Consider the following 27,988-nt stretch of genomic DNA (forward strand, 5'->3'; position numbering starts at 1 on the left):
TACCATAATATGCTTATCATATTATTTTTATCATATTATTTAATTTACAATAGTTTACATATTTTACATATTTTATATGTTTTTATTGTTTACGTGAAAAAGTGTCGTGTAAACATTACGTAAAATACCCGTGTAAACGTAATTTTGAAATGTACAGCGCAACCCTGATTAATTTAAAAAATTTAGTTATTTATGTAAAAAATTACAATATTTTGTACATGTATTAAATGTTATTTATATTATAAAATAATATTTAATACATGTACAAAATATTGTAATTTTTTACATGAATAACTAAATTTAATCAAATAACGAGACCTTGAACGTGATTATCTTTGACTTCAAAATAATTAAAAGTAGTTATTTATTCCAGAATGCTAATTTTCTAACGTTTCTAATATCAATTTTTTTCGTTTTATCTTTTAGAATAAGCTAAACAATGATCTAAATAACTATTCTAAAAAGATTAAAATAGACCGGGTTACTATCGGCATCAACAGGTTTCTGATTATTTATCAGTTACTTATCATAAGAGTACAGCAGTCATTGACACGTTATCGTTATTGTTATCTTTAATTTTATATTCTTGTTTGAGAGATGTGAGTTTCTGTTGCAGTGGTTGACTAATGTTCACTAATTTTATTGATTTTTTTATAAATAACGGATCTTTTTAAAATTAACGCAGACGCAATTTCTTCATTTTATTTATCTTTTTTTTAATAACGTTACATCGCAGAGTAAGTTCAAAATATAATGTAAAACTACTATAAAAAATATGATGTAAAATAATGCTCATGTAATAAAAAAAATGTTATGTAATATACATATATGTATATGCATACACATTCATATATATGTATTTCAATATCTCCAAAAGATAATAAAAAATAAAGTATTACTTTATTTAATAACGGCCAGTAAAACTTCTCATGTAAAAATTATTAATATAATTTGTTGTATAATGCTAGTTTCATATATTTATGACATAGAAAAACATATCAAATTCTTATTAATACTTGTGTTCTTTATTGAGCTATTATTTCTTGTCGAAATGTATAATATTGCTCATAAATATTTATGCACCTATTGGTTTTACTTTTTAAAATAATTTTAAGATTTTTATGAAAATTATTGTTATTTTTGTTTATTGATCTTTAAGAAAAAAATGTGAAGATATTAAAAATCTTTATTATGACACATCCTTAAAAAAGCATAACAAATATTTATTGTGAATCATTAGAAGCTTATAAATACATACATCTTTTACAATTTCTATAATACGTATATGCATTATAGCTACTGTACAGGTTAACGATTTGTTTAAATTTAATAGAAATTTATGAAATGTATTTTTCAAACAAAGTGTAAGATAAAAATCACGGTTAAAACAAATATAATACATTTACAATATTCAGTAATGATAAAGAAGGATACGATAAAGATAAGAATAATAAGAATAAAAAAGTTTAATAGATATTGTACGTATAAATATTTTATGTTTAACATAAAAAATTATATTGTAAAAGTATCTGATGTGTATTTATAAGCTGACAAACCTTATACTTATTGTAAATTAATAAAATAAGGCGCAAAGTACTTTAATATTTCCTATAGCCGTCCAATTTTTATATTTATACAAGTTTTATTTAACATTTGATTATTAAAAAAAATTACTTATTTATTGGTAAACATAACAAGTATAACAATATTACTCGATTGAACATTATTCCACTCATATTCAATCAAGGAACTTGTTACCGCACTAGAGTGGCTATAAACTCTTGTACAATTAATGAAGTCAATATTGCGCTCCTCTGATAACTAGCACACGTCCAAATGTCTGCGAAACTATTATTAAACTATTGCGACAAATTGTTTTACACAATAAAAATATTTTGTATTTACGTTAAAACCGTATTCATATTACAATTTTCATGTTAAATTTTTAATATATTCGAGTGTTAATTTAATATAATATGATTATGTTATTGAATGTTTTATGTTAAATTAATATTTTTTCAATATTTTTAGTGTTAAAAACGCAATTTATGAGTAAAGTATCAAATAACAAAAGTAATTTTAAAACGTAAATTCTAAGATAATAAACAAAATGTATGTATCAACATATAATAAGTGTTAATTTTATAAAAAGAAATATGTTTTCACAATATGTTTCCAAATTATATCAAAGTGTTACATTGTTTTGTATTATTTTATATAATATTCATATCATTTGCTAACATATTCATCTTGTAGTAAATTAACCCAAAAAGAGTGAATCGTTTGAGACATGTAATGTGTGTTATAAAATTTAATCTAAATTTTCTAACCATGTACATGTCCGTAGGCACAGGAATACTTAATACTAACTTGCAGTCTTCTTGTTAAATATCTTTATATCACGACTTATACTTAATATTGATTGCTATCAAGTAATTCTTTTTAATGCTATTTCCTTTTTTTAACATCATAAAAAGTTTTACATTGCAAAAAATAAAATGTAACTTGAATTTTTGTATTTCTTCTAATTGTCAATTTATCGAGTATTTTTCAAAATAAATTATCTTTTTTTTAAGGTCATTACAATACTAAAACAAAGAAAAAATATGACTTTGTTAAAAAAAGATTATAGCGCCTTTATTTTCTTAATATTAATGACTTCAAATGTTTAATTACTGAAATTTGTATCTAATTTCAGTTGTTATTATTTAATTATTGCAGTTTGTTATTAAATTTGATAAACTTTTCTCAACAATTTTCTTTGTCAAATATGGGAATGATTTAAAAATCACGATGTCCATTGTGTCACGTATAGTTTCTATCAAGTAAGACAGTGTCAATATTAAAAGAATTACTAAATGGAACTATTATCTGCCTGAATAGTAAATAAATACTTAAGATACAACGCTGTGATTGACGTTGCTATCGGCAGTTATAGATGTAGGATCGGTATCAACATTTGTAGATATCTGATCAGTTAAACTTGTTGCACAGGAACTGACTTCTGGACTGACATTTACAATACTTTGTACGTGTTTATCGTTTGAGCGATGTGTTTTTTCATTTGTCGAATTGTGTGCAGATTTCTCTGCTTTTAAATCGTTCACAGTCTGCTCTAGAGCTTCCTCCTTGTAAACAGTAAATTTTTCCAAACTAATCGCACATGCGCCTGGTATTATCTCCTTTTTATCGTACTTCCTGCTGGTGATATGCGCATCTTTCCCTGACTTGCATGTGTCCTCCAAGAAGTTTTCTCGCGAACAACATTGAGAAGAACTGCAATGTTCCCCGTGACAACGAATCAAACAATCAGTCTTCTCTGTGTTCGGTTTCATCTATGATACAAAAGAGATTATAATTTAATGAAGCGATTTTAAATTAATATATGTATGTATGCTATATACAGTACCCGCCAAAAGTTTGAGGACACTTGAATAATTTTTGAACGAATCTAGATAACAAGTTAAAATTTGGAGAGGTTATATAGGATCATGTAAAAGCTATTTACTGATCTTATCTTATCAGTTTGACCTTGGAAGGCGCCGCTAAGGTCACATCGAAATCACATTAACTTTTTTAAATGGGACACCCTGTTTTTTATTTCAGAATCTAATAGCTAGTGTCAAGAGCTTTTCAAAACCCTACAAGAAAGTTTATTTTCGTTGAGTACTTTTTGAGTTGTGAGGTTTGAAAGCTACAGTGTACTGTAACTTTTAAGCGTCATAACTCGGAAAGTACTTAACAAAAATAAACTTTCGTGTAGGGTTTTGGAAAGCTCTCAAAATCGACTACAAGAAAATGCAATAAAAGATATAATGTTAGAGTATCGGTAATTCCCTAATTAAAGGGTATCGGTACTTTCCTAACATTCAATATTTTTTATTGCATTTTCTTGTAGTTGATTTTGAGAGCTTTCCAAAACCCTATAAGAAAGTTTATTTCGTTAAATACTTTCTTATGTTATGACACTTGAAAGTTACAGCACACTGTAGATTTCAAACCTCACAACTCTAAAAGTACTAAGCGAAAATAAACTTTCTTGTAGGGTTTTCGAAAGCTCTTGACACCAGCTATTAGATTCTGGAATCAAAAATAGAGTGTACCATTTAAAAAAGTTGATGTGATTTAGATGTGACCTTAGCGACGTCATCCAAGGTCAAACTGATAAGATCAGTAAATAACTTTCATGATCCTATATAACCTCTTCAAATTGCAACTTGCTATCTAGATTCATTCAAAAATTATTTAGGTGTCCTCAAACTTTGGGCGGGCACTGTATATTAACAAAATATTTCGTACTTTATGGAACTCTGGTTGTATAGTAACCTGCGTGATGCCCATTTCGACGAAAAAGGCAGTAACTTGGTCTGTAATACTAGTATAAACCTAAAAAAGAAAAAACATATTTTTAATATTGAATAAAAAAAAATGTTGACTACTTTTCTTTCTTCAAAAAATTATTAAGTGTATTCTCATTAAATATGTAAATTATTTTTAATTTATACTAAAAAAAAATTGTTTTTGTGTACCATTGGATTCAAAAAGACAATATGAACTGTACAAATAGCTTGATGTTTTGCTAATTGCCATACGTGTAAATCATGCACATTTACAATACCCGGAAAAGCTTCCAGTAGTTCTCTTTTAAGACAATCGATATTAATGTGATTAGGGATTGTTTGCAGCAAAATCAAACCAGATTCTTTCACTGTAAAAAAAATAATAAAACCAATAAACTAATAAAAATGAGTAATAAAATAAAAGTAATAAAACACAACAAACAAACTAAGTTATTTTCAAAAATTAAATGTTTATTATAGAATTTTAAACATATCTATATAATAAAATATATAATGAAATAAAAGAAAAATTATATTGTATAGAATAAAACATATTTAATATAATTTAAATTATTATTTAACACTAAAATTTAAATTAACATTTTAAAATCATTATTAAATTTGTTAAAAATGTTAAATTGTATTTACAGAATAAAAATAATTTAAAGTAAAATAAGGCTATTAAAACAAGCAAAGATTTGGTTGTTTATATAAATCGTATTTTCTTTAATTAAACAGTTTAAACACAAGATGAGAAGCTAATGGTTTTTAAACAGTTGGACACGATTTGTTCACGAATCAATCAAGAGAATTTAGACCATTGACTTCGACTGTCTTTAATATTTGTACTTGAATTTCATGGCGTTCCAAAAGTGTTTGCGTTTGAATCTCGAAAAAAAATGAAACACCGCTGCACATAGCTCGTCGTTAATGTAATAATATTGTTTGCACATTGAAGAAGACTCCGTAGAGTTGAAACGCTTGTGTTTGAATTGTTTAATTAAAGAAAATACGATTTATATAAACAACCAAACCTTTGCTCATCTTATTGGCTTTATTTTACTTTAAATTATTTTTAAATTCATACGAGTTGACTTCATATTAATGTGTATTACAAAACAAAAAGTACTTAATAAGTTAATATTTTAAGTATTAACTTACCAATACTTATTATTTTGAATTATTATATCAGTGTCTTACAATTCTTGCATGCAAAGTACAAGACATTATTCTTTATACTAAAAAAAAAACTTTTTTTTAAATAAAATTGTACTTCAGTTTTTACAAGCAGTTTTTCCAAGAGAAAAGATTAAAATGAACGAATAAGCACTCTTGTCAATTTGACGCTCAGGATCGGCGCGCATCCCTAATAAAAATTTTTTTCAGAATTTTTATATGAATTGAAACACTTTAAAAAAAAAAAAAAAAAAAAAACACAAGAAAACCTGCATTTTTTTTCAAATTTTTTATTTAAATTCTGAAATATTTTAAGATTTGTATAGTTTGAAAATTTTTCTAATAATTCTAAAATTATATAGAAATTCTAAATTTACATAAAAATTCTAAAAAATAAATAAAACAAACAAAGAAAACTTTTCATATTTATAAAACTTTTCTCAGAATTTTAAAGATTTTTCATGTAAACAAAATTTTTTGGAATTTGTATATAATTTTAAAACCATTTAAAAAATTTCTGATTTTTAATACAAACTTTAGAAAATTTTGTACATAATATAAAAAATTCTAAGAAAAAGTGTATTTTCTTAACATTTTTAAAAAGTATTTAAATCCATATAAAAATTTTAAGAAAAATTTTTATTAACTTAGTTGAATCTAATACTCTTTCCATATTGCTTAAAATATGAAAAGTTAATAAAATAAATATTGCTTTTATTCCTTACGCATAAATAAAAGTATATTTTTATTTTCTTTATAACACCTGGAAATAAATCTTCTTTGTAACATCTGAAAATAAATACAACAGTAATATAATCTATAATTTGAACATTTTATTATTCTAAATTGTATATGATAGTTAAATTGTATCATTAAATTTAAAAAATATTTTACTAATTAAAAAAACATACCCCCTAAATATCGAAAAATCGGTCTATTTTATAATAGAAATTAAAGATAAAATAAAATATTTGAGTTAAGATATTTTGAGAAAGCTGTTTCCCTTTTTACTTTTTTGTAATAAAACAAAGGACTTGTTAAAAAATAAAAAAATTTTAAAGTATTATAATAATTACATTTCATTAAAATCTCAATGACAATTATGCTAATATTTTAATAGTTGTTTATATATTTTTATAACAATCATCTACAATAAGTCACAAGAAAACTGTACAGAATTAAAATTTATTTACATATAAAAATATGAAAATTTAGATTTTGGAAATAAATAAACTTTTTTAAAATTATTCTCCCATCACTTAGTAGATAATTGTTTTAGAAATATGTTAAAAATTTTTTTAAAGTTTTGATGAAACTTTCTAAGACGTTATATATTTCTAAGATTTAGAGATGGAAAGTCGTTACTTTACCGATATTTTACCGTTACTTTTATTTTTTATAGATAATGATTTAGTAATAACGTTACAATTTTATTCCATAACGCCAATCGTAACTCTAGGGAAACAATCACTTTTAATAATCAACTCATTGTTATTATGCATTACTCATTGAAAGAAGTAACTCATTAGTTGACTTGTTACGTAATGAGCAAAAGTAACGCGTTTGACTTGAAATAGTTTACTTTATCTTTTATATCTATTGTAAAATAGATCAATTTTTCGGCATTTATGGATTATATAATAATCTATAATCCATAATCTTTATTTAATTAGTAAAATATTTTTTAAGTTAAGGATACTAATTTATTCTTAAATTTAATATAAATACTATTTAACTAATCAAATACAATTGTGCAATATTTAATGGAACAATCACAAATGATATTATAATTAATAATATTTACAGTTGTTTTTATTTCACATGATATGACAAAGAGAATCAGAAAACATTTTTATTTATTATGTTAAGGTTCATCTATATCTATTGTAATGTTTATTGTAATCTCCTTACGATGATCGTAACGCTCATTGTATTAGCAGTCATAAACGAGTTGTCGTACGAGTTGACACAATTTCAATTCTTATGATTACGATGCTTATCTGTCTAATTTTAAAAAAAATGTCATTTAATTATAAGATTAGATGGAGTCCACGAACATTGCAAGATTGATTGATGAACTGAACTCACCATATTCAGTAACATTTTTTTCGAATTTTTATTAACAAACAGAGCTGTATTATTAATACTGCAGCACACGCGATAATTATTTCTTAAACTGTAATGCTTACAGAGCTTATTAAAACTTTACTTGTTAATAACTTTTTTGATATTCACAAAAGTCATAATACTTTCTAAATTCATAATACTTTCGTATGCTATCTGTGCCTACTAAACGTTGCAGTGGTGTCATTATTATTCACTAGGAACGTGTAATGTGTAATGGTAAAAAATTGTAGCGATACCACAGGCCGGCGTTTACTATTTACGTTACTTTTTTGCAGTATTAGACATTTACATATTTCTTCATCTATTTCCTATTCATACATTTTGACTTTTATTTACTAAAGTGAGGTTGTATAGTAATGTTAAAAAAATTTTTATGGTTTAACTTTTTTAGAATTTTTTCAGAATTATTAAGACTCTTCGAATGGGAATAATAATTTTTTTGAAAATTTTTCAAACTTTGAACCTAATAACCGAACATGTCTATGCATCAATCTCAGCTTTGTACCAAAATTTTTCTTTTTTTTTATGCTCTTTTAAATGATATATTACAATAGAAGGGTTTTATTTGAAATATTTGAATTGGAGTCCCGCAAGAGTACCTCTTGACGGAGGCAATCTCTATAAACAAGCGTCTCGAAATAATCAAACGTATATTTCATGGTTTTTTTGTAATTTTAAACTGTTTAAAAACACCTGCTATATGAGATTTTTTGCTTACATTAAAATATCTTTTTCCGTTCCTTTCCGTTTCTCCTTTATTTACACGTATTCAGAATAATTAAAACTATACGTTTTTTATTATAAAGAATTTATAAAATTAACGGAACATAATAGCGGTTTGTCAGACTTGCTGTTTACTAACGGTGTGATTTTTTCGAACGTTACAGTTTAGGGGTTAATTTATTGATCTCCACGATGCACAATAATACATACAATTTCATACGATCCCATTACGATTTTGTAAACTGATAATGTTTATGACTGTTTCTTGCCTTACGATTACGATTGCTTACGATTAAAGCATTACGATAGATATAGATAGACCTAAAAAAAAGTAATATTTTTTTGTTAACTTTTTATATTTTAAACAATACAATATGAAAAAATGTCAAAGATACAAGTGATTGAGGAGCACATTGATCCTGAGCGTCACATTGGCAAGAGCATTTATTTGTTAACTTAAATCTTTTTTCCTGCAAAGTTATTTGTCGGACATAATTTTACTAAAGAAACAAGTTGTTTCTTTTAGTATTAAGTACTGTGTTTTTTATTCCGCGGGAAATTTGAGACACTATACGTATTATTAGTATTATTTTTTTCTTTTATTGTGCATTTATTAGATGAAATATACTCACTATACGGATAACAAAGGACGAATAATGAAATTGACGAAATAATGGCGAAGAGCGGGTCGATATACTTGGCCACATCGGAATCGGTGAAGTATACTAAAATCGACACTAATATGACGAAAACGCATCCAAGAACATCTCGACACATTTCTCTTAAACCTTCACTTTTTGGTATTGCCAGCGGACTTCGTCTAGTCTGTGCTGATAATTGCTGTTCACCATCCTTTGTTTCTTGAGAACTCACATTTCTGAAATGTTAAGAATGGCACGTTACAGTAAATAAAACGTATATTCGTGAAACCTGCTTTTCCAGCTGTCGCCTATATTTGGGAGTCAGAAAAGGTGATGATTTAATTTTGATATCGAGTGTACAATGCAAAAACAAAGTTACATGTCGATATCGGCAATTTTGTATTATGTACAAAAAAGTATTTTAAAAATCTAACATACTGTAAACATAAAATATGCAATATACTTCGACATTTTAAAAATTAATAATTCATTATTTCGTACAATGATACGATAAAACAATACGAAGTTAATCAATATGATCTTACAAAGTATTAAATATTTTAAATTATTGTACCATTTTGACCAATCTCTTGAAATTTAAATTGTTATTATAAAAAGAATTACCTGCGTAATATTACGTCACCACTCTTCGTGACATGTAAGAAAATGCCTTGATTAAATGTAAATCCTCCAATTAAGATGTAACAGAAGGCATATAAAAAAATCCCGGAAACGCCGATGCACAGCACTGGCAACGGATGATGCATCTCATCCAGGTGATCGATATGCACTAATGTCTGCAATGCTTCCATCAGCAAAGAGAAACAAAAAGAAGCGAGGAAGACGCAGCATACGAGCATCGTAACGATATCGATTCGGGCCCATCCAAACGTGTTTTTCATTCTTCTGTCTGAACATGATTCCTGTCAAACGAGTTTTTTAAGTCGATTAGTTTACAGAATTAATGAGTAGCTATCAGCATTCTTTCAGCTTGAGCCAAAACAAACTAAATACTTTAAACTTTTTTTGAGTATTTATAGGAATCCGGTCTGTCTAAATTTTTATTTTTGAGTCTTGTAAAAGTTCCCTTGAAAATATGTTTCCTTTTTTACGACGATCTGTTTCTCTTAATAATCTATAATACGAAGTTGTGTAAAAAAAATCATAAGGCAACTAATTAATATGTTATAAATTTTACTTATATTTTTTAATTTAAAAAATATTTTATATAATAAATATATAAAGTAATGCCAATTTTAAAAGCCGATACAAGTTATTCGTGTGTCTATTGATATATATGTAATTGTTCCTACATTTGAACCGAAACGTTTACACATTGTTGACTTATCGAATGATCACATACTTGTCGAATGATTGATAAAATGATACACACACGAATAACTTATGTTGGTTCCTAATTAGCATTACCCTTCTTTACTTAATTTAATTCTCTTGAGCCTAGTTTGTCTTAGATTGTTTAAAAATATATAAGTATTTCAACAAACAAGATGTAATATCTTCAGATGTAATTCTTCCATGTCTTTAGTTTTATAAAAAAAGCTCTCGGTAAAATTAAAGAGATTAAGAAAATATTTCCTTTTAATTTCTATTTTGAGTTCTATTGTTAAACGTACCTTTGTCTTCGTCGACAACGACGTAACAGAACCTTGTTCTTCGCCATTAATGCAGATAGACGAGTTTCCTAGAGAACTGCAATTGCTGTATCTTTCCCGATAGCTATACTGCAAAAATGTAAATACAAATTATGCTTGAAAATATCATAAATAACGGTAAAAATTCCAATAGAACACGAGAGCGATCTAGTGCTCCTTATCAATTTCTTGCAAGTCGCGTAATACATTTCAAGTTCGAATGGAGCGTGTTGTTATAAAACTGATTCACTTATTAAAGTGATACATTGAAACTAAGTCTTAATGCAAACCGTTCTAAAGCCTTCTAAATTTTTTCGCAGTTTTCTTCAAAAATACTTCAATACACAAAAAGAGAATCGCATTTATATTTGTTTCTACGTGTTGAATAGCGGGATACGAATTGATACACATATATGAAAATAGATGTAATTAGTAATATTTTAGTTGTACTTAATGAGTTTATTATGATACGCTGCCATTTAATTATTGTTACTCAAGACAACAAATCACCAATATAAGTATAGCATTTTACCGCAGAAATAAAACTTAAGGAAAAAAGCTGATCGCTTATGTTTTAAGTTTATGACTGAAATTTGCTGATTCACTTATACCTATTTAAGTTTTTCTGTATTTCATACCGCTAAATTTTTTACTTTCCCATACAGCACAAAAGCTTGCAGCAACGTTGCAACATTGTATATTGCTAGAAATGTAAAATTGTCATCAAACTCAATGTGACAATTAATTACGGTAAATTACAGTAAACTGATAATTTATTTTAGCAATTTTGATAAATGTATTTGGTAATTTTATGCGCAAATAGGCTGTTATCATTTTCCGCACTAATATAAAATACAACAATATTCTTCTATACTTTTATCAATTGTACTCTCTAATCTAATAGATAAAACCAATTTCCCACAAGCTCTTTGCTTCTAATGATGAAAATGTACAATCATTATTGCTATGAATAATAATTTTGTCTCTAATGATGAGTCACACACAGTGAACGAGAATTAGAAAGTGACGTAGACTAAAAATTATTTATATAATTTTTAATTTTTATTACATTGTACAATTTAGCTTCTTGTTTTATTACTTAAAATAATTCTATATTCTGGTTAGGTGTTCTTGCAACAATTACAAAAAGTTTAATACGTTTTCTATATACAATTATAAATTTATTTGTTTTTATTTTTTGTTTCTTATTAAATTTCAATTAGATACATACCACAGCTTCATTACTAAAACATTAAGGTAAACAATAAAGATGCTGTAATATTATAAAGTATGATGGTATGAAAAATACACATTAATGTTGCACCTTTTACATTTTTTATTTTTAAAATCTTTAATAACAAAATTTTATTTAAAGTTTTACTAATTATGTATCTAGTTTCCTAACTATGTGTAGTACATCATATACAGCATTAAAATATTTTATAAAAAAATGAGTCAAATAAAATATGTTATTCATAAAAGCTAAATACTTCTTTTAAGTTTTATATCAAAATTTTTAAATTCTGAAATTTTTAAAAATTATTATTTAACCAACTTTTTAAAATTATCTGAAAATTTACCATAATTTACCGAATAAGTTACTGTCATTTTCTTTACATATTATAGGGCAATATATTAGGTGTATGCAAAAGTTTTTGTCTTTTTTTCAAATTTTTATTTGCTTCTTTTAAAATACATTGATTATAAATCAATCTGAAAAATATTTTTCTTTATTTTCTATAATCTCTTGTTCGGATTCTTTCGTAGAAGAAAGATATTAGTTATGAAGCAATGAATTCACTGAGCCATTTTCGTATTTCTGTCACATCTCGAAAACGTTGTTTTGTTAAGGAGTGCTACATCAACCGGAACAGATAATAATCTGAAATCATCATGTCAAGAAAGTACACTGCGTGCGGAAGAAGTTCCCAGACCAAGTTAATGATAGTTTGTTGAATGATCTGAGTAATGGGCGGCCTAGCACTGTCGTGCAGCAAAATGACTTTCCTATTTCCATGCCTAGTAAATAAACTTTTCTCTTCAATTTTGTCAGCTGAATCGTTCAATTGATGGCTATAGCGTTCAACATGAACCGTTTCACTTGACTGAAAGAAATCGTAATAAATTACACTTTTCGCATTCCACAAATATACAAAACAATCTTTTTATTATAAATATTTAGTTTTGTCACTGATATAAAAGGCTATGGGGTCCACTCACGAATGTTTACGTTTAGAATTATTACACATAATCCATTTTTCATCGCCAGTAACAATTTTTCACAAAAAATCTTTTGCGTTGCCTAGAAAACTATGAAACGCATATATACTCAACAGAGGAATAATGCTGTTTTGTATCAATTCATACGGCACCCATTTCCTGATCCTTTAAACTTTTCCCATTTCATGTAGTCACTTTAAAACTGTTGCTTCAAGTTCTGAGTTTGTAAATTCACTTGTATTTGGGACGAATTTTCATTCAACAATGTTTCTAAATTATCGACCTCAAGTTTTCGTAGCGTTCCAAAGTGCGGATGATTACTCACATCAAAATCACCATCTTCAAAGCGACGAAACCAATATTTGCACATATTGAAGGACACAATATTTTTCTCAAGAACAAAGCAATAGAACAGTTTTTACTTGTTGAAATTCATATCGAATGCAGTGCCGTATATAAAGTTTTTCGTTGTTCATTACGTCAACTGCTATTTTTACGTTATGAACCATCGAATTATAATTTTAATATACCATCAAATCATAACAAATAACGTCGTAAAAAGTTCAATACCAACTCTACAAAAACACAAAATGACAGGAGAATATTTAAATCAAAAATAATTACATTGGAGGACTAAAGGAAAGGACTAAAACTTTTTTGTATATACGTAATAATATTGTTATGATATTGTAAAGATTTTTTTGCAATTTCTACAGGTTATTTTATAAATTTATTGTTTTTATATAATCTGCGTTTTCAAAAATTTGTTTGATGACCTTTTTTACAAGTTATTTATAATGATCTCTATTGTTAAACTAAAATGATGTAGCGCTAAGATTTTATTTATAAAATTATTTAAGGACTGATAAAGTGAATTCTGTGAATTTTGAAACTCTTCCCCATCTGACCAAAGTAGATTAAATATAAAAATTTAAATACAACACAGTATTGAATGCTCGTCTTGAATCTTTTTTTCCTTTATTAATGTTTTATGTAGTATTTGAAAAATATATTAAAAAATAATGTTTTCTGCTTTATATAAAAATTGCTACCTTAAGAAATTTTTCACCCACATTGTAATAAAATAATTCCTTGAAAAGATGAATCCCCAAAATTGAGTTTGAATACGAAAGTAAATTAGTTATATTTTAACAATAAAATTTCTGCATTGTTGCTGCAATTTTTCTGTGCTATATGGATTGTCATATATTATGTAATTTATTGATTTTGCTATTCAAGTTATTTTATATTAATAAAATTGATAATATTAAAAATTCGAATATATAAGTACAAGTTTTTTAAACATTTATAATTAAATACCGTATATTTATTGCATTTTATTTGTTTTTATTAGTTTTATTATAATGGCCATTTCTGTAAGTCGAGAATTGTTATATCGGTAAAAGGGTTAATGAGTACAGTTAGTTGAAAATACGCTCAAAATCAAATTTATCCAATAAAGAGCTGAGTTTCTCTTTCGTAATATAATATTACGTTTGTGATAGAAGTAAATAACATCCCAAGAAGCACATTTAAAATCGTCACGCGATAAACTTACTAGATCGAAAAATTATGATGTCGCACATGAATTTATATTACTTTATGAGCGGAACTGATAAATGCGACTTTCACAAGTAATAAGTACTTTTATATTTACCTTGATCGAAGCGATACAACCAATAAGTGCCACTATGTTGCAAAGCATGTGGTACGCGTTGAGGAGCAAGGTCAGCGAGTGCGTTATGTGACTAGCGATGAGCTCGACCAAGAAGAAAGCCGTGGTAAAGAACAGCACCAGATATAGTTGCACCGGCTGTAGCCTTCTGAACCATTCTTTCACTGCCATGACCCTGTCCGCAAAGTCATATGAGCGTTTCTACTCTCTACAACGATATCGTGGCGTATACAGGGGAGATCATGTTATTCCACAGTCACATGATATTATGATAACAAATCGCTTCGTACTATCCGCAATCGTATTTGATTCTTCGGAACTTCTATTTACGATAGTTTGTAAAAGGTACATTGTTTTGATGGAAAAAATTTGCCGAAAAATTCGCTAAAATTTTCTGAATTTATTTCACGTTTTAGAACATTCTTCAACAAAATTTCAACAAAAATCAATCAAATTTGGAACAAAATTGCATCTTTTTCATAAATGTTTTCTAATATTTTTTATAAATATTTTTATAAATGTTTTCATCAATTATAATCAATTTTGATGATAACGTTTAATAAACGTAATTTTACTGTCAAAATTGTCTTATTTACTTTCACCTTCTAGCCCAATCTTGAACACTCGCTTTCAATAAATCCTTTGATGGAATGGAATTTTCTTATTTTAAATAATGTTTTTATTAAAACAAGATCACAAGTTAAAAATTACTTAATACTGCGTCTTTATTCTATCCCGTATAATTTTTAACTTATGAAATATACAGAACTCTCGTGTTTGCTTATTGCGGCGTTACTGCTCGCAGTCGAGCAACTATCACGACTTTCAATTTTTAAATATTTTCAAGAATTTTGCAACACTTTTAGTGAAATGTCAGAAATTTTTGTACCTCGATTTATCCTATAAACAGAGAAAGATGTGGGATGGATTTTGAGCGTAAAAAATCGAAAACCTATGTGGAACAACATAATTATAGAACTCGTTCTACCTAACTCGTAAATAAAGATTGATATAGGATAAATTTTGCTTTGCGTGGAAAGTCAAAAATCCATTTGGAACAATAGACTTCGTTTCGCCCCGTAAGTAGGGGATGGTATCAAGTGGACCTTGTTTTGCGTCAAAAAGTCAAAAATCTATACAGAACAGTACGTTTGTAGACTTTGTTTTGCTCTGTAAACAAGGCAAATTGTACAATTTCATTTAAAAAAAACAAATTTTTTATCACTAATTGATACAATGTTAGTTTACGAATATAAAGTAGACAAACATCGAATCATACGAAATATCGTGAAGCGAGATTTATCCCATATCAAAATAAAATTCAAAAATTATGTTCAACTTATAAAAATTGTTTTTATAGATTTATTCATAACTTTTTAATAAGCAACAAGCGCGCGACTGGAAAGATCTTAATCAATAATCTTAATAGTCAAGAAGGTCAAGTTCAACATCAAGATCAGTTGGAAGTTATTTGGGACTGACTGTATAATGAGAAACATTTACCGAAATTTCAATATATTTTCAGAAAAATATCATCAAATTTTCAGAACAATTTTTAGAAAAATTTTAATCTAATTTCACAGAATTTTTAGCAAATTTCAACAATTCGACGGAAACTATTTTTAACAAAGATAATAATATGAAAATTTGGCTAGTGAGAGCACGACGCAGTTATTAATGAGCAAGTTAAATTATAAACACTTTTAAAATTTATTATACATAAATTAAATAAAAAATGAATATTTCGACTCTTCTTGGAGTTATTCTTAGCGCAACATATTACAGAATTCCATACAATCAATCCTTTGTCCTCAGTCCAACGATTGAGTCACTAATGGCTGGTCAAATCTTAAGTGATACACATACTCTTCAATTGTAATGTGTAATATCAGAGAAGACAAACTATTCCTCCAAAAAAATGTATATGATAAACTATTAAATAGATATAAATATTAAATTGGTAATATAAAAGCTAATAAGAGTATATCACGGTTGTTGATGCGCAAGTTTAAACAATTTATTTTTCTTCACACAATGTGGTTGGTCAAGGTAGTGGCTTCAAACAACCGGTGGATAGCCAGCCGGAGAACGGCCCGCGTACGGAAATAATGTAATTTTTTGATAGCTGAGGAAGACTCGAAATGGAGTCAAAATGTTCTACAGTGTGTGAAAAAAAAATAAATTGTTTAAACTTGCGTTGCAGCAACCGCAATATACTCTTATTAACCCATATATTTCTAATTTAATAACAATTTGAGAGTACCACATTTCATTATTATTTTGATTGAGATATAGATATGTTAATTAACTAAAATGTGTCTTACCCGGAAAAACTGAGAACATGTAAAGAAGCTTTGAATATATTTCAATTCGATAGAAATCCGCATAGTAAATAAATACACAAACAAAATTCCACGTAGAAGACGTGATTACTATTCGAGACTTAATGTCTGTCCGTTAGATATTATGCTAAACCAGTTAAATAAATAAAACAACAAATAATTAAGAAGTGTCAGTTGTATACAATACGAGAATCTGAAAAGTTTTAAGCCTTCTTAAACATTCTTTAAACATTCTTGCTTAATTTGCGCAAACGTATTGCTTTTTAAATTCTTCAAAAACTTAATCACGGCACGATATTCGACTTTTTCCATTTTTATAAAAACACTGACATCGACTGGCACAAATGACTATCAAACAACAACTGAATATCCTGAAAATGGCTACAATTTTCTCAGATATCTTTCAAAAGCATATACGATTGTAATATCAGAATGACTTTGACGAGTAATGCCATCTTCATGTTGAGGCTCAAAACCTTTCAGACGAGATGTGTAATTATAAATATAAATTGTGTAATATATCGAAAAGTAAAAATACAAATAAAATAAGTCTAATATATCATAAAATTCCAAATAAATTAAGCAAAGCAAAATCAAATCAAATAAAAAATCAAATCAATGAACATTAAAATAATAAATTTCACTTAATTATAATTTGTTCAAAATTGATAGATACGCATTATATAAACATTCGCCATCCGATTGTAAATTGAGACTGTTATTTTGCATTTATAGTTACACCGAAATAACGGGTTTGCAAAAAATATCAAAAAATTTAATTAGACACAAATCTGAAAGTAATTTGGTTAGGACATCAAAACAATTGTGCAGAAACTGTAGGATAATCAAAATAGTTGATAGAATATCAAAATATTCTGCAGTCTTGCTCATTATGCTTAATATCCTGCATAATTATTTTATTCTATTCAGCTAAATTTTTAGGCCTTTCAGCAAAACCGTTTTTTCTATGTATGTAGTATTTCTGATATTAATCATTTGCACATTCGTTGTCAAGAATTTGGACATTCTCCCACTCGAACTCATGATTAAAATTAATCCTGTGTTCAGTAGTTATAGAATAGTTAGTAGTGTTCCAATTAATGTGATCCATTGTTCTTATATTATAGTTTTTACTTTCCTACTAGTTTGACATACGTAGGACGCGTCATATACTTTACACAAAATTTTATAAACTACATTTTTCTTTGAAATCACTGGGAGATTACCTTTATGTACCTTAACGTACCTGCTTAATTTATTAATATTAAAATAAGCTATTATAACATTAACATTATTCATAATGATCTTAAATCGGATATTATAAAAATATATGAAAAAAAATCAAAAAGCTTGCTCCTTAATTGTACTAATATCGTTATTATTATATTTATTTCTTTTTATTTAAGTATATGTTTATAAAATAAATTTTCAAAGAGAGAATAATTTCTAAACTTTTAAAGAAATTTTCAAATAAATTTACGGAAAAATGTCAATTCAGTTTCAACAACTTTTCACTATTTTTTTACTAAAAAAAAACATTTTAGCAAAATTATAGTAATTTTAAACAATTTTGTCAAGTTACTTTGTCAAGTTTACTTTCAGAAAACTTACGCCAAATTTCAGTAAAATTTTCTCACAAAATGCAAAAGCGAATTCTTTCTTCAAATTTGTACAAATCAAAATTTTAGGTATTATAATATGATAGTCCTCATTATAAAATTTGACGATTTACCAAATTGATTTTACTTTTCTTAAAAATTTCCGAGATACATCAATAAAAAATATAATGGATGTAAATGAAGAATACGATCATTCTTTCACTCATAAAAAAAAGTTTATGTTGTGTAAAACACGATTAATTTAGATTTGGTGTACAGAATATATTATATTACCTATTTTGAGCGACCATTTGTTGTGCATTCATAAAAGCCAATTTATGTGCAAAAGAAAATTAAATTCAATTGAATAAGTGAATTGAAATTGTTCAATTTAAACGTTAGCTTTCATCGGTTGGAGAAGTTAAATAGTTATAAGGCTTCTTTAATAATGACATGTAGATAAGAGGAAATGAACTCAGTGAGGGGAGATTACTGTTTACCAGATATTCTGACGCGACGTACGAAATTGATACATTTCTATATAGTGTTTAAAAAAACAAAAATATTTTCTAAAAATATATCGCATTTGATAAAAGTAATCTCCGTTAGCCATCAGTTTCAATCAGACGTCGCGATATCATAAATAAAATGTATTCTTTGTGTGCTTTATTTAATTAATACCTTATACATTTATTTTCATTATTATATCGTTTTCATTATTATATAGTATTTTTATTTAGTCCTAAAACATTATTAATTATATATTTTAACATTAAAATAAAAAAAAGATAGTTGTAAAAGATTTCTTCGATTGCATTCAATAAGATTATCTAACTTATATATTTATAAAGAGTAATTAATTTATATATACATAATGAATTTCTTACAAAAAACTAAAATAATCTAAAAAATTACATTTTCAAGAAACAAGAAAAACTTATTATTTTTAAATTTTTTATTGTATAAATGACACTTTTTCTCTGGACATATAATAGGGATATATTGAACAAAATTTTAAGCTTTGATTAATATATTGAGGACCTATTTAAAATAAATATATTGAAGACCTATTTAAAATAAAAAACTTTTAAATTATGTGATTTTTCTTGCAGAAAGTTTATTTACGACTTATTTATTTTAAAATATATTACATTTACCTTTTTTTATAATATTAATATTAACGAGCATTAAAAAAGGTTGTTTTGATTTCTTGCCAGAAAAAGGCTTGTTTTATTCTTGTTAGAAAGACATTGGACTGGTTTCATTCTTGTAGAAAAAAATATAAAATTCTTATATCTCATTTTTTATTTGATTCTTGCACAAAAAAAAATATTCATGATGTGACGCTACTAACAAAAATTGATTTGGCGCCACAAGTCAGCTTTTAAAAAATGTATGTGTATTTATAATAACAATATACGACGACATAATTTAATTTTAAATTGTGCCATTTGTTAAATATACTCACAATATATTCGAAAACACATTATCACTAAAGATATCTTGCACGTCTAATAGATTTGATAAGGAGACTTTGAAAATTTAATAAGTAAATCCATTATAAATCATTCCTATTATAAATCATTCCTATTAAATATATATTTTTATTTTCAATAAAATTTTTATAAATCACATTTACATAAATTTTTCTTTTATTTTTCTACAAAAAACGTACTGAAACAGTTTAATTATCAAAAGAGATAACTCAGTATAGCAAATAGTTATCTAAACATACCTTTTATTTAAAATCCTTATAAACAAATGCACTGCGAGGATTCAAGATCACTCCTTGACAGGATGCGAGGTTTCACTGCACTGCACGATGACGAAGAGAAAGAAACACTGCTTTTGAATGACCGATATCACGTTCTTTACCGATTAAGCAACGCTCCTCAAACATAATGGAAGATACTCGCAGGTAGATCGATAAAAAGCGGACGCCCGACTGAACGAGACGGTCGCCGTGCGGATAAAACGATATTGGAGCACGGAGCGGTTAGACGTTCGCGGTTGTCTAGCCGTTGAACCCGATGAGTCGGTGAGTCGGATCGTCCTCCGTCCGTCAGTTCGTCACAAGTTTTTCTCTTACATTAGCCCGAAGACGCGATATCTGTCCATGATGAATCGTTCGCGAAAATAATCTGCATAGTCGCGCGACTGCTATCACTCACTGTCACTATTCCAACTGTCACTATTCCAGATAAACTGCATTTCGTGACGTGCGCGCGTACGCGCGCACGTCGATCTATCTCGATCTCGATCTTGATCTTGATCTTAGATCCGAAATCCACCTACGCGATAATGCTGTTGTTTGTTACGGTTGTTTTTTAGAAGACACTCGTTAAGCCGAAGAGTCGTTTCTTGTCGCCTCTAAAAGGTTCGTTCTCCGACCTCGCGTCAGTTTCTATCTCATCCGAGAACACCGCGAGAAGAGGACTCTCGCCTACGCCGAACGTTAACATGATGAAGAAGACGACGCAAGATCGTTTCCGCGCGGCGTCGACCTTCGACAAGACAATTTATAGTTAACTGTGCGTGTATCCGTTTAATCGTTACGGCGTGCAGCAGATTTCGTGATCAGGGGACCTCGATGACAAGAAACACGGATTGTTGTTTGATACTCACATATACGAAGCTGAACGATCAATTTTGTCATCACTCAAATATGACTACATTTAACTGCTGCAAATCAGAGCCAGAAATCAGAAATGTGGAATATACTTTGAAACTACATAATTCCAACGAAGTAGTTCATCTTGATCTATTAGATACCATTATATTGTTTTTTAACGTAACATTCTGTAACATTCTGCTACTTAAGCTATGTTCCAAAATTCACAGCACTGAAAATCTATAATATATATAACGTAAACTATAGATTTTTAACGCTGGCAGTAAATTTTGGAGCACAGCCTTAAGAATACAAACATTTGAAAAATTTACATGCTCCTGAATAGTACGGGAACTGGCATTCTGTTGTTAACAATTGCGGTACAACCCATCAAAATTTTTCAGAGATACATAAAAAATAATATTTTCAAAAATATTTACACTTGTGTTTGTACCGTTGACGAGGAAACATTGACTATCTCTGTGCTATTATTTATTATATTTATCATATTTATTTGGTTTTATGTCCGACTTATAATGACGTTCACATTTGAAGATCTGTGTTATTTATTATCTTACATATTTGACGTCAATTTAAAGGCCTTGTTTTTGACAGTCGCTGATTACGACATGATCGTTCGTTTTGTCCATCTTGGTTGTCAACATTGATGGATCACTATTTTCAATTTTTGAACATATGGAAGCGACGTTTTACTTTTAAGTCGGAAACAACATGCTGAATAATAGAAGTTTTTTTTCCTATCAGTCAACGCGATCACTACTCTACACAGCTCTTAATACAACGTTAATTTTGAATCGTTGATAATGACTTCAAGGAAAGTCGAAACGCGTCCGATATTTGTATGCATATTTATGTACTAATAGCAAAATACATGTACTATTATTATTGACGCATCAACTGCCGCGTTCGACTCGTATTTTCTACGTTTTATTCTCTCTATTTTTAAAAAGTTGTAAAATATGACTGTAACATTTCTAAAACAACTCTGAAATAGCAAAATGCCCACGATTTTGGAAAAAACTTTGTAAAAAGTTGCTGAAAGATTACTGAAATTTGTAACTTTTTAAAATATTAAAAAAGTTACTAAATGACTGACACGTATTTAAAATATTGCTGACTGTAATCGTCTGAATCTAATAAATTTCTGAAGTATTTTATTTCTTGTATAATGGATATTATTTCTGAAGTATTTTATTTCTTATATAATGAATATTTTTTATGAAGTATTTTATTTCTTATATACAAAAAAAGCGATATTGTTGAAGTACCTAAAAATTTAGCTAGAAACAGATCTGAAAATAATTTTGAAGGGCTACCAAAATAATTATACAGAATACTCAAACGTAATATGCAACGCTACAAAAAATTTTGACTTTCTAACAACCAACTTGAGCATCCTACACAATTATTTTTATGGTCTAATAAAATTATTTTCAATTCTGTGTCTAACTTAAGTTTTAAATATTTTAGCCAAACTGTACTTACATAAATGTAAAGTACTTCACGAATAATGTTTGAATTTATTATATTCAGAAATTTGCAAATACTAAAAATTTACAATAAAAATTATATGTAAAATGCATTTTACGTTTCTATTATACGCTTTTACTTATTTTCAAATACTTATATAATACTTAATAAATATAAGTATGATTCTTAAAATATGTTTATAATAAAAGTATGTATGTGTTTTCGTGTATACATATGTGTGTATACATGTTTAAATACTTTCTTTTTATTAAACAGTAAATTTAAAAATATATTAAAGTATAACAAAAAGTCATCATATATAACACCAACATGACATAAAAATAGTTCTAAAATAAATATTAAAAATCTTTAAAACTTTTTGATCAATCACGATTTATTTTAATATTTGACTTTATTGTAAATATTATTTTATATACAGAATGAACCCGTTTCACCCAGACTTTGAGATTTTATCAGAAATTTAATTTTGAATTTTCTTATAAACAGTTGTAAAATGCTTCTTTAAAAAGTTAGCACCCAGAAATCTCTGAAAACATGATTATACAGATATTATATTTTTTCACAAATAGAAAAAATAAACATTTTTAACAAAAGTACTGAAACAAAAATTATAGAGAATTAAATTATCTTCCAAATGAGATCAAAATAATTATAGTTTGACATAGGTTTTGAGATAACCAGTTTTAAATGTTTCTTTGACTGTTGACAATAAAGTTTTTTAAAAATACTCTTTATTTATACTTGATGAATTTATCTTGCTTATGGATATTTCATTAAAAGAATTTTGTTTTTTTACTTTTTTATTTAAACTAATCACCACAAAAGAATAAAAAGAAGAGTAGAAGGTAAAAAAATGAAATAAAAACAAAACTTAATAAATTTAAAAAAAATCGACAAAAGTAAAAAATAAAAACCTTTTTTTCATAAAAATAAAATAGTTCTTTTTAAACTAAAATAGCACTGTAATAGTAGAAGATAAATAAAAATATAAAAAATATTAATGTTCTTAAAATGTCTTCCCTCCAGCTTCAATACACTTTAGTAACAAGTAATGACAGAACTGATTGCTTTATAGATTTCCTTCCATTTGATTTTAATCGATCGAAAACCGTTTTCATCTTAGATCAGATGTTCACGAGACACGACTGGTTTTATTTTTTTTTCTATTTCATTTTTTATCACCTTTTGCTTTTCCTTTCATCCTCTTACGGTGATTGGTTTAAATGTAGAAAAGTAAAATTTTCTATAGTAAAAATTTTTATAATAAAAATTTTTATTTTTTGCTGTGCGAGTTTTTTTTTCACCAAGTTATGAACGTTTTTTAAAATGTGAAATGGTAGACCCAAATTGGACGAATACATACATATAGTTTTGATACATAATCATTTACACTAATAACAACAAACGCTTGAAAGTTTATCGTGTATAATATTGCATAGCTTATAAATCCACCATGACAGAATTTTGCGACACAAGCGTTTTTATTATTAATCAAACAATTTTTCTATTTATTGGTTTGTCCAAGGCAATTACAATGTCAGTGTGACATATTCATTTTTTACTGTTGACTAAAGTCTATTTCACTTACATCAAATTCAACTATTTCTGTATACTATATTCCGATCAGCTTTATAATTTCTGCATTGTAAAGAACTCGAAATATGTGTTTGAACGTCTGCGCCAACAAATGTAATATGCGTGATTAGCGTTTAAAACAAGCGTTCTTTTTGTTTAATTGCCATAGGTCATTGCAAATGCAACTATAGTTACTATTACAATTTCTATTATACAATAGTTATAATAAATGAATAAATATTTCAGTAATATTTTTAATAAAAGAAATTTGAAATCTTAAAAATTCCTAAAAATCGAATATTATACTTTATAGAATTATAGGATGTGCATTACAATTGTATGCATGTACTACAATTCTGTAAAGTATGTTAAATAATACAAAATATCAGATTTCTTTGGAATTTTTAAGGTCTTAATTTTTCCTTGTAAATAATAAAATTGTATATACATTCCAAAATAAAAAAAAGTAAACAGACAAATATAATTTGATAAACCAATTTCTGATGAAATATAAATGATTAAGAAATTCTGAATGAAATTATTTAGTTTTTTCTGACTTCACTTTTTGAGTCGCTTTTGCTTCCTGAAATTGCTGAGTTATAATATGCCATTACGATCAATTACGATTAATGCAACTTTACAGATAATTATCTATGTAAATGATCTAATTAAGTTGTGGTTGTCATAACCGGATCATGTATAACTATCTTGATGCAGTTGACACATCAAAATAGATAAAGTCGTATCAATCATATCTATCATTCAAAGATAGGGATATATAGCTATTGCATACAACTAATGTAAGTATTTTTACTTATGTGAATCATCTTTTCTTCGTGTAGATAATTTTAAGTTCTAAGTTAAGTACTAAACGCAACACTGCATAAGCTGTTTGATAGAAAAGACACGATTGTTTGAAATAATATTTTTTAATGAAATAATTTCTTTGTTTATATTTAATATCTTTTCCGATCGCTTCGCGAGGTCTCACTCATGCGACTACCACTGAGAGAGTTAGCAAGACCACTAATAACTCGTAAGATTTAACACACAACAGATATAAGTAATAACGCCACATGCGGCTACATGTTCTTTTGCCGTATCAAGATATATCCTGCGGACGGATTATACACAAGAATGTATCGTGATACAACCAAAAAATGATAGCGACTGGGCTCGAATTTAAGTGTGATTGCTGAAACAGCTATCCACCACGCCATTGCATATTTTCTTTTCCTGCAATAGTAAATACCATTTCTAATTTCCAAATAAATGGAATTTTCTTCAGTAGTTAAGCCGGGAGCACACACTCTTGCCTAGCTACATAACTATATGTATAAGGAAATTAATTGATCCATTTTCTTATGCATGCGCTAATGGCCCAATCAATTTCCTTATACATGGTTAGGCAGATATGCAAATTTATCTGGATAGGCCCATTTTATAAAATGCATAGTATAGCATGAGAGAGAGAATATAGCATATGGCTGCTGAACCAATAAAAATCTTATATAAATCAATTAATGGCGACTTTATGCTGTATGCTTTTTGATCTAGTGATATTATGTTATGCTTATGCTTTGTTATACATTTCATCTAGAATGGGTTTTAGAAGAAAATTTTTTAAACAAATTTAAATTACAAGAATGGCTGTATCAGTCGAATTTTTTAAACATAACATAAATATGATTTATAAGTAAAATAATACAATAACGCAAAAACAAATTTTTCTTTAATCCAATGAAATTTATGCATTAGCATAGTCTAACCAAACTAATGTTAAGTTTGAATTAAAAAATACTATTACTTGACTTTTCAAATAATATACACAGAAAAGAATTAGTATCAAATCAATAATTTATTGATTCATATATAAGCAAGAATTTAAAACATTTTTGGAAGAATTTATAATCTTAAACAGACATAATTTGCTTACACAAAGAAAAAAATTTCTAAGAATATTTTATATTTTTGCTTATACATGAAATAATGAATTATTGATTTAATACTATTTTTGTATATCTTTATTTTAAAATAAATATATATATTCATGAATTAAATTTCTTTATTATTTAAATAATTTTATTTTAGTATAAATATTGTATTACTATATTTAGATTATAACTTTGTTACATCAAACAGTTTTAATAATTCAGTAAAATTAAAAAATATTATTGTGACTGTTTGATGCAATAAAGTTATAATCTAACAATAAGTAAAGTAATACAGTACTTTTACTAAAATAAAATTGTTTAATTAAAAAAGAAATTAAATTATTTAAATAATATATTTAGTTTAAAATAAAGATATATGTTATTTGAAAAGTCAAACAATTACATTTTTTAAGTTAAAGCATTAATTTAATTAGATTGTGGTAATGCATTAATTTCTTTAGATTGAAGATTTATTAAATCTAAAGAAATATTTCTCTTTGGAAAATACGAAAATTTTATGTCTCTCTAAATATAGGAATATCTATAATATTTCGATGCAAGTGACGTATCTTTATTGAAAGTCATAAAACGTTAATCCTTGATTAACTTGGTCATTTTTAATTTATAACATTCAATCAAAAATTCGTATCCGACTGTAAGAACAAAACAGAGAACGTACCAACGATTCATTTTGATGCCGATATAAATTGAGCATGCAGGTTTCGCGACCGTACATGATAACACATACGCACGCACATTCACACGAACGAGTACAATTTGCAGCGATGTCACACATACTACCGTGTCCGGCATCTCTTTTAGATCCGAAGAGGGGACCATCAAAGCGTTAGTTGCGAACATCCGGGCGCGATAATGGGCTTTGAACAACGAAATTCCCGCTCCCACAATCGACGTCATCTCAGACGGTCAACGCGAGATACATTGAAAACATAAAAGCGGGACAAAATCATAGAGAAACGGTTACGCGCTTATAGATTGTTACATCCAATGATTCTATCTTCTGGCTAAAGCTTTCCAGCCAGACTAGAAGATTTTCAAAAACATCGCACTCTGATTATTGCTATCTTATCGGAAGACTTGAATAATCTGTACAAGAATAATAATAATATAGTTTAGGAGGTAGAGACGTTTTTCTAAAGAAAATTCTTGTTCTCCAATTCACAGCGATTCTGAATTTACGAGTCGAGTTGGTTGCGTCCGTAAATTTTGTGAATAATTTTTTACGAATAATTTGTGATTTGCGCAAGAAAAACGCGTGCAAACTTTATGTGTAAAGATATATAGTATATATATATATATATATATATATATATATATATATATATATATATATATATATATAATGTGTGTGAGTACTTATGCGTACGTATATGGATATTTTTCTCGATACTCTCTTGACGAAACATTTTTATCTATGGTAAGGGAAGTTGTACTGACCTCTGAACTCTGGTGAATTGTTGAAGATATCTGTGAGAATATCGGTATTCTTGGGAGAAGGAACGCAATTATCGCATTTTATATACTGATATTCCGTATTACATTTTACGAAATTCACGCCGGATATCTCGAACAGAGCCGAATTTGTACACCGCGCGCATATCGCGGAGGCGGACTAACGTTGTCTCCGATCACGCGTGGATTATATCTGTTGCCCATTGTGATCGTTGCAAAAGTAGACAGTAGCCGATAACCCACCGATTATCTGCTCGCGTATCGAATGATCAAATAAAAGACTCGTAATGACCGTCAGATAATCATGGATCCAGGGACGTTTAGACTCGACTGTGCCTCTTCACTATCGAGGCTTCGATAAGCATTTACGATTATCACAAAAAAATTTC

The 27,988-nt window shown here is 27.5% G+C and overlaps 2 protein-coding genes across 5 annotated transcripts in view; one reads left to right on the top strand and one right to left on the bottom strand.

Annotated features, from left to right (window-relative positions):
- Window positions 1-27,988, top strand: part of LOC113003382 — an 88,310-nt gene that overhangs the window by 52,795 nt on the left and 7,527 nt on the right. The window lies entirely within an intron of this gene.
- On the bottom strand, window positions 1,169-27,800 carry LOC105207146 (zinc transporter 1). Of its 4 annotated transcripts, none has more exons than XM_039453975.1 (8): window positions 27,585-27,800; window positions 14,537-14,762; window positions 10,642-10,749; window positions 9,632-9,930; window positions 8,999-9,243; window positions 4,530-4,708; window positions 4,300-4,386; window positions 1,169-3,335 (listed from the first exon to the last, which is right to left on the bottom strand). In XM_039453975.1, exons 2-8 carry the CDS (start codon window positions 14,723-14,725, stop codon window positions 2,895-2,897), a joined length of 1,548 nt encoding a protein of 515 aa, XP_039309909.1. In that variant the 5' UTR covers window positions 14,726-14,762; window positions 27,585-27,800; the 3' UTR covers window positions 1,169-2,894. The 4 variants fall into 4 exon arrangements, with proteins under 4 accessions (XP_039309909.1, XP_025988314.1, XP_025988313.1 ...); XM_026132529.2 differs by having other exon boundaries at window positions 14,537-14,729; window positions 27,585-27,799; XM_026132528.2 differs by lacking the exon at window positions 27,585-27,800 and adding an exon at window positions 20,230-20,672 and having other exon boundaries at window positions 14,537-14,729.

Source organism: Solenopsis invicta, chromosome 1, assembly GCF_016802725.1.
Source record: "Solenopsis invicta isolate M01_SB chromosome 1, UNIL_Sinv_3.0, whole genome shotgun sequence".
Taxonomy (NCBI): domain Eukaryota; kingdom Metazoa; phylum Arthropoda; class Insecta; order Hymenoptera; family Formicidae; genus Solenopsis; species Solenopsis invicta.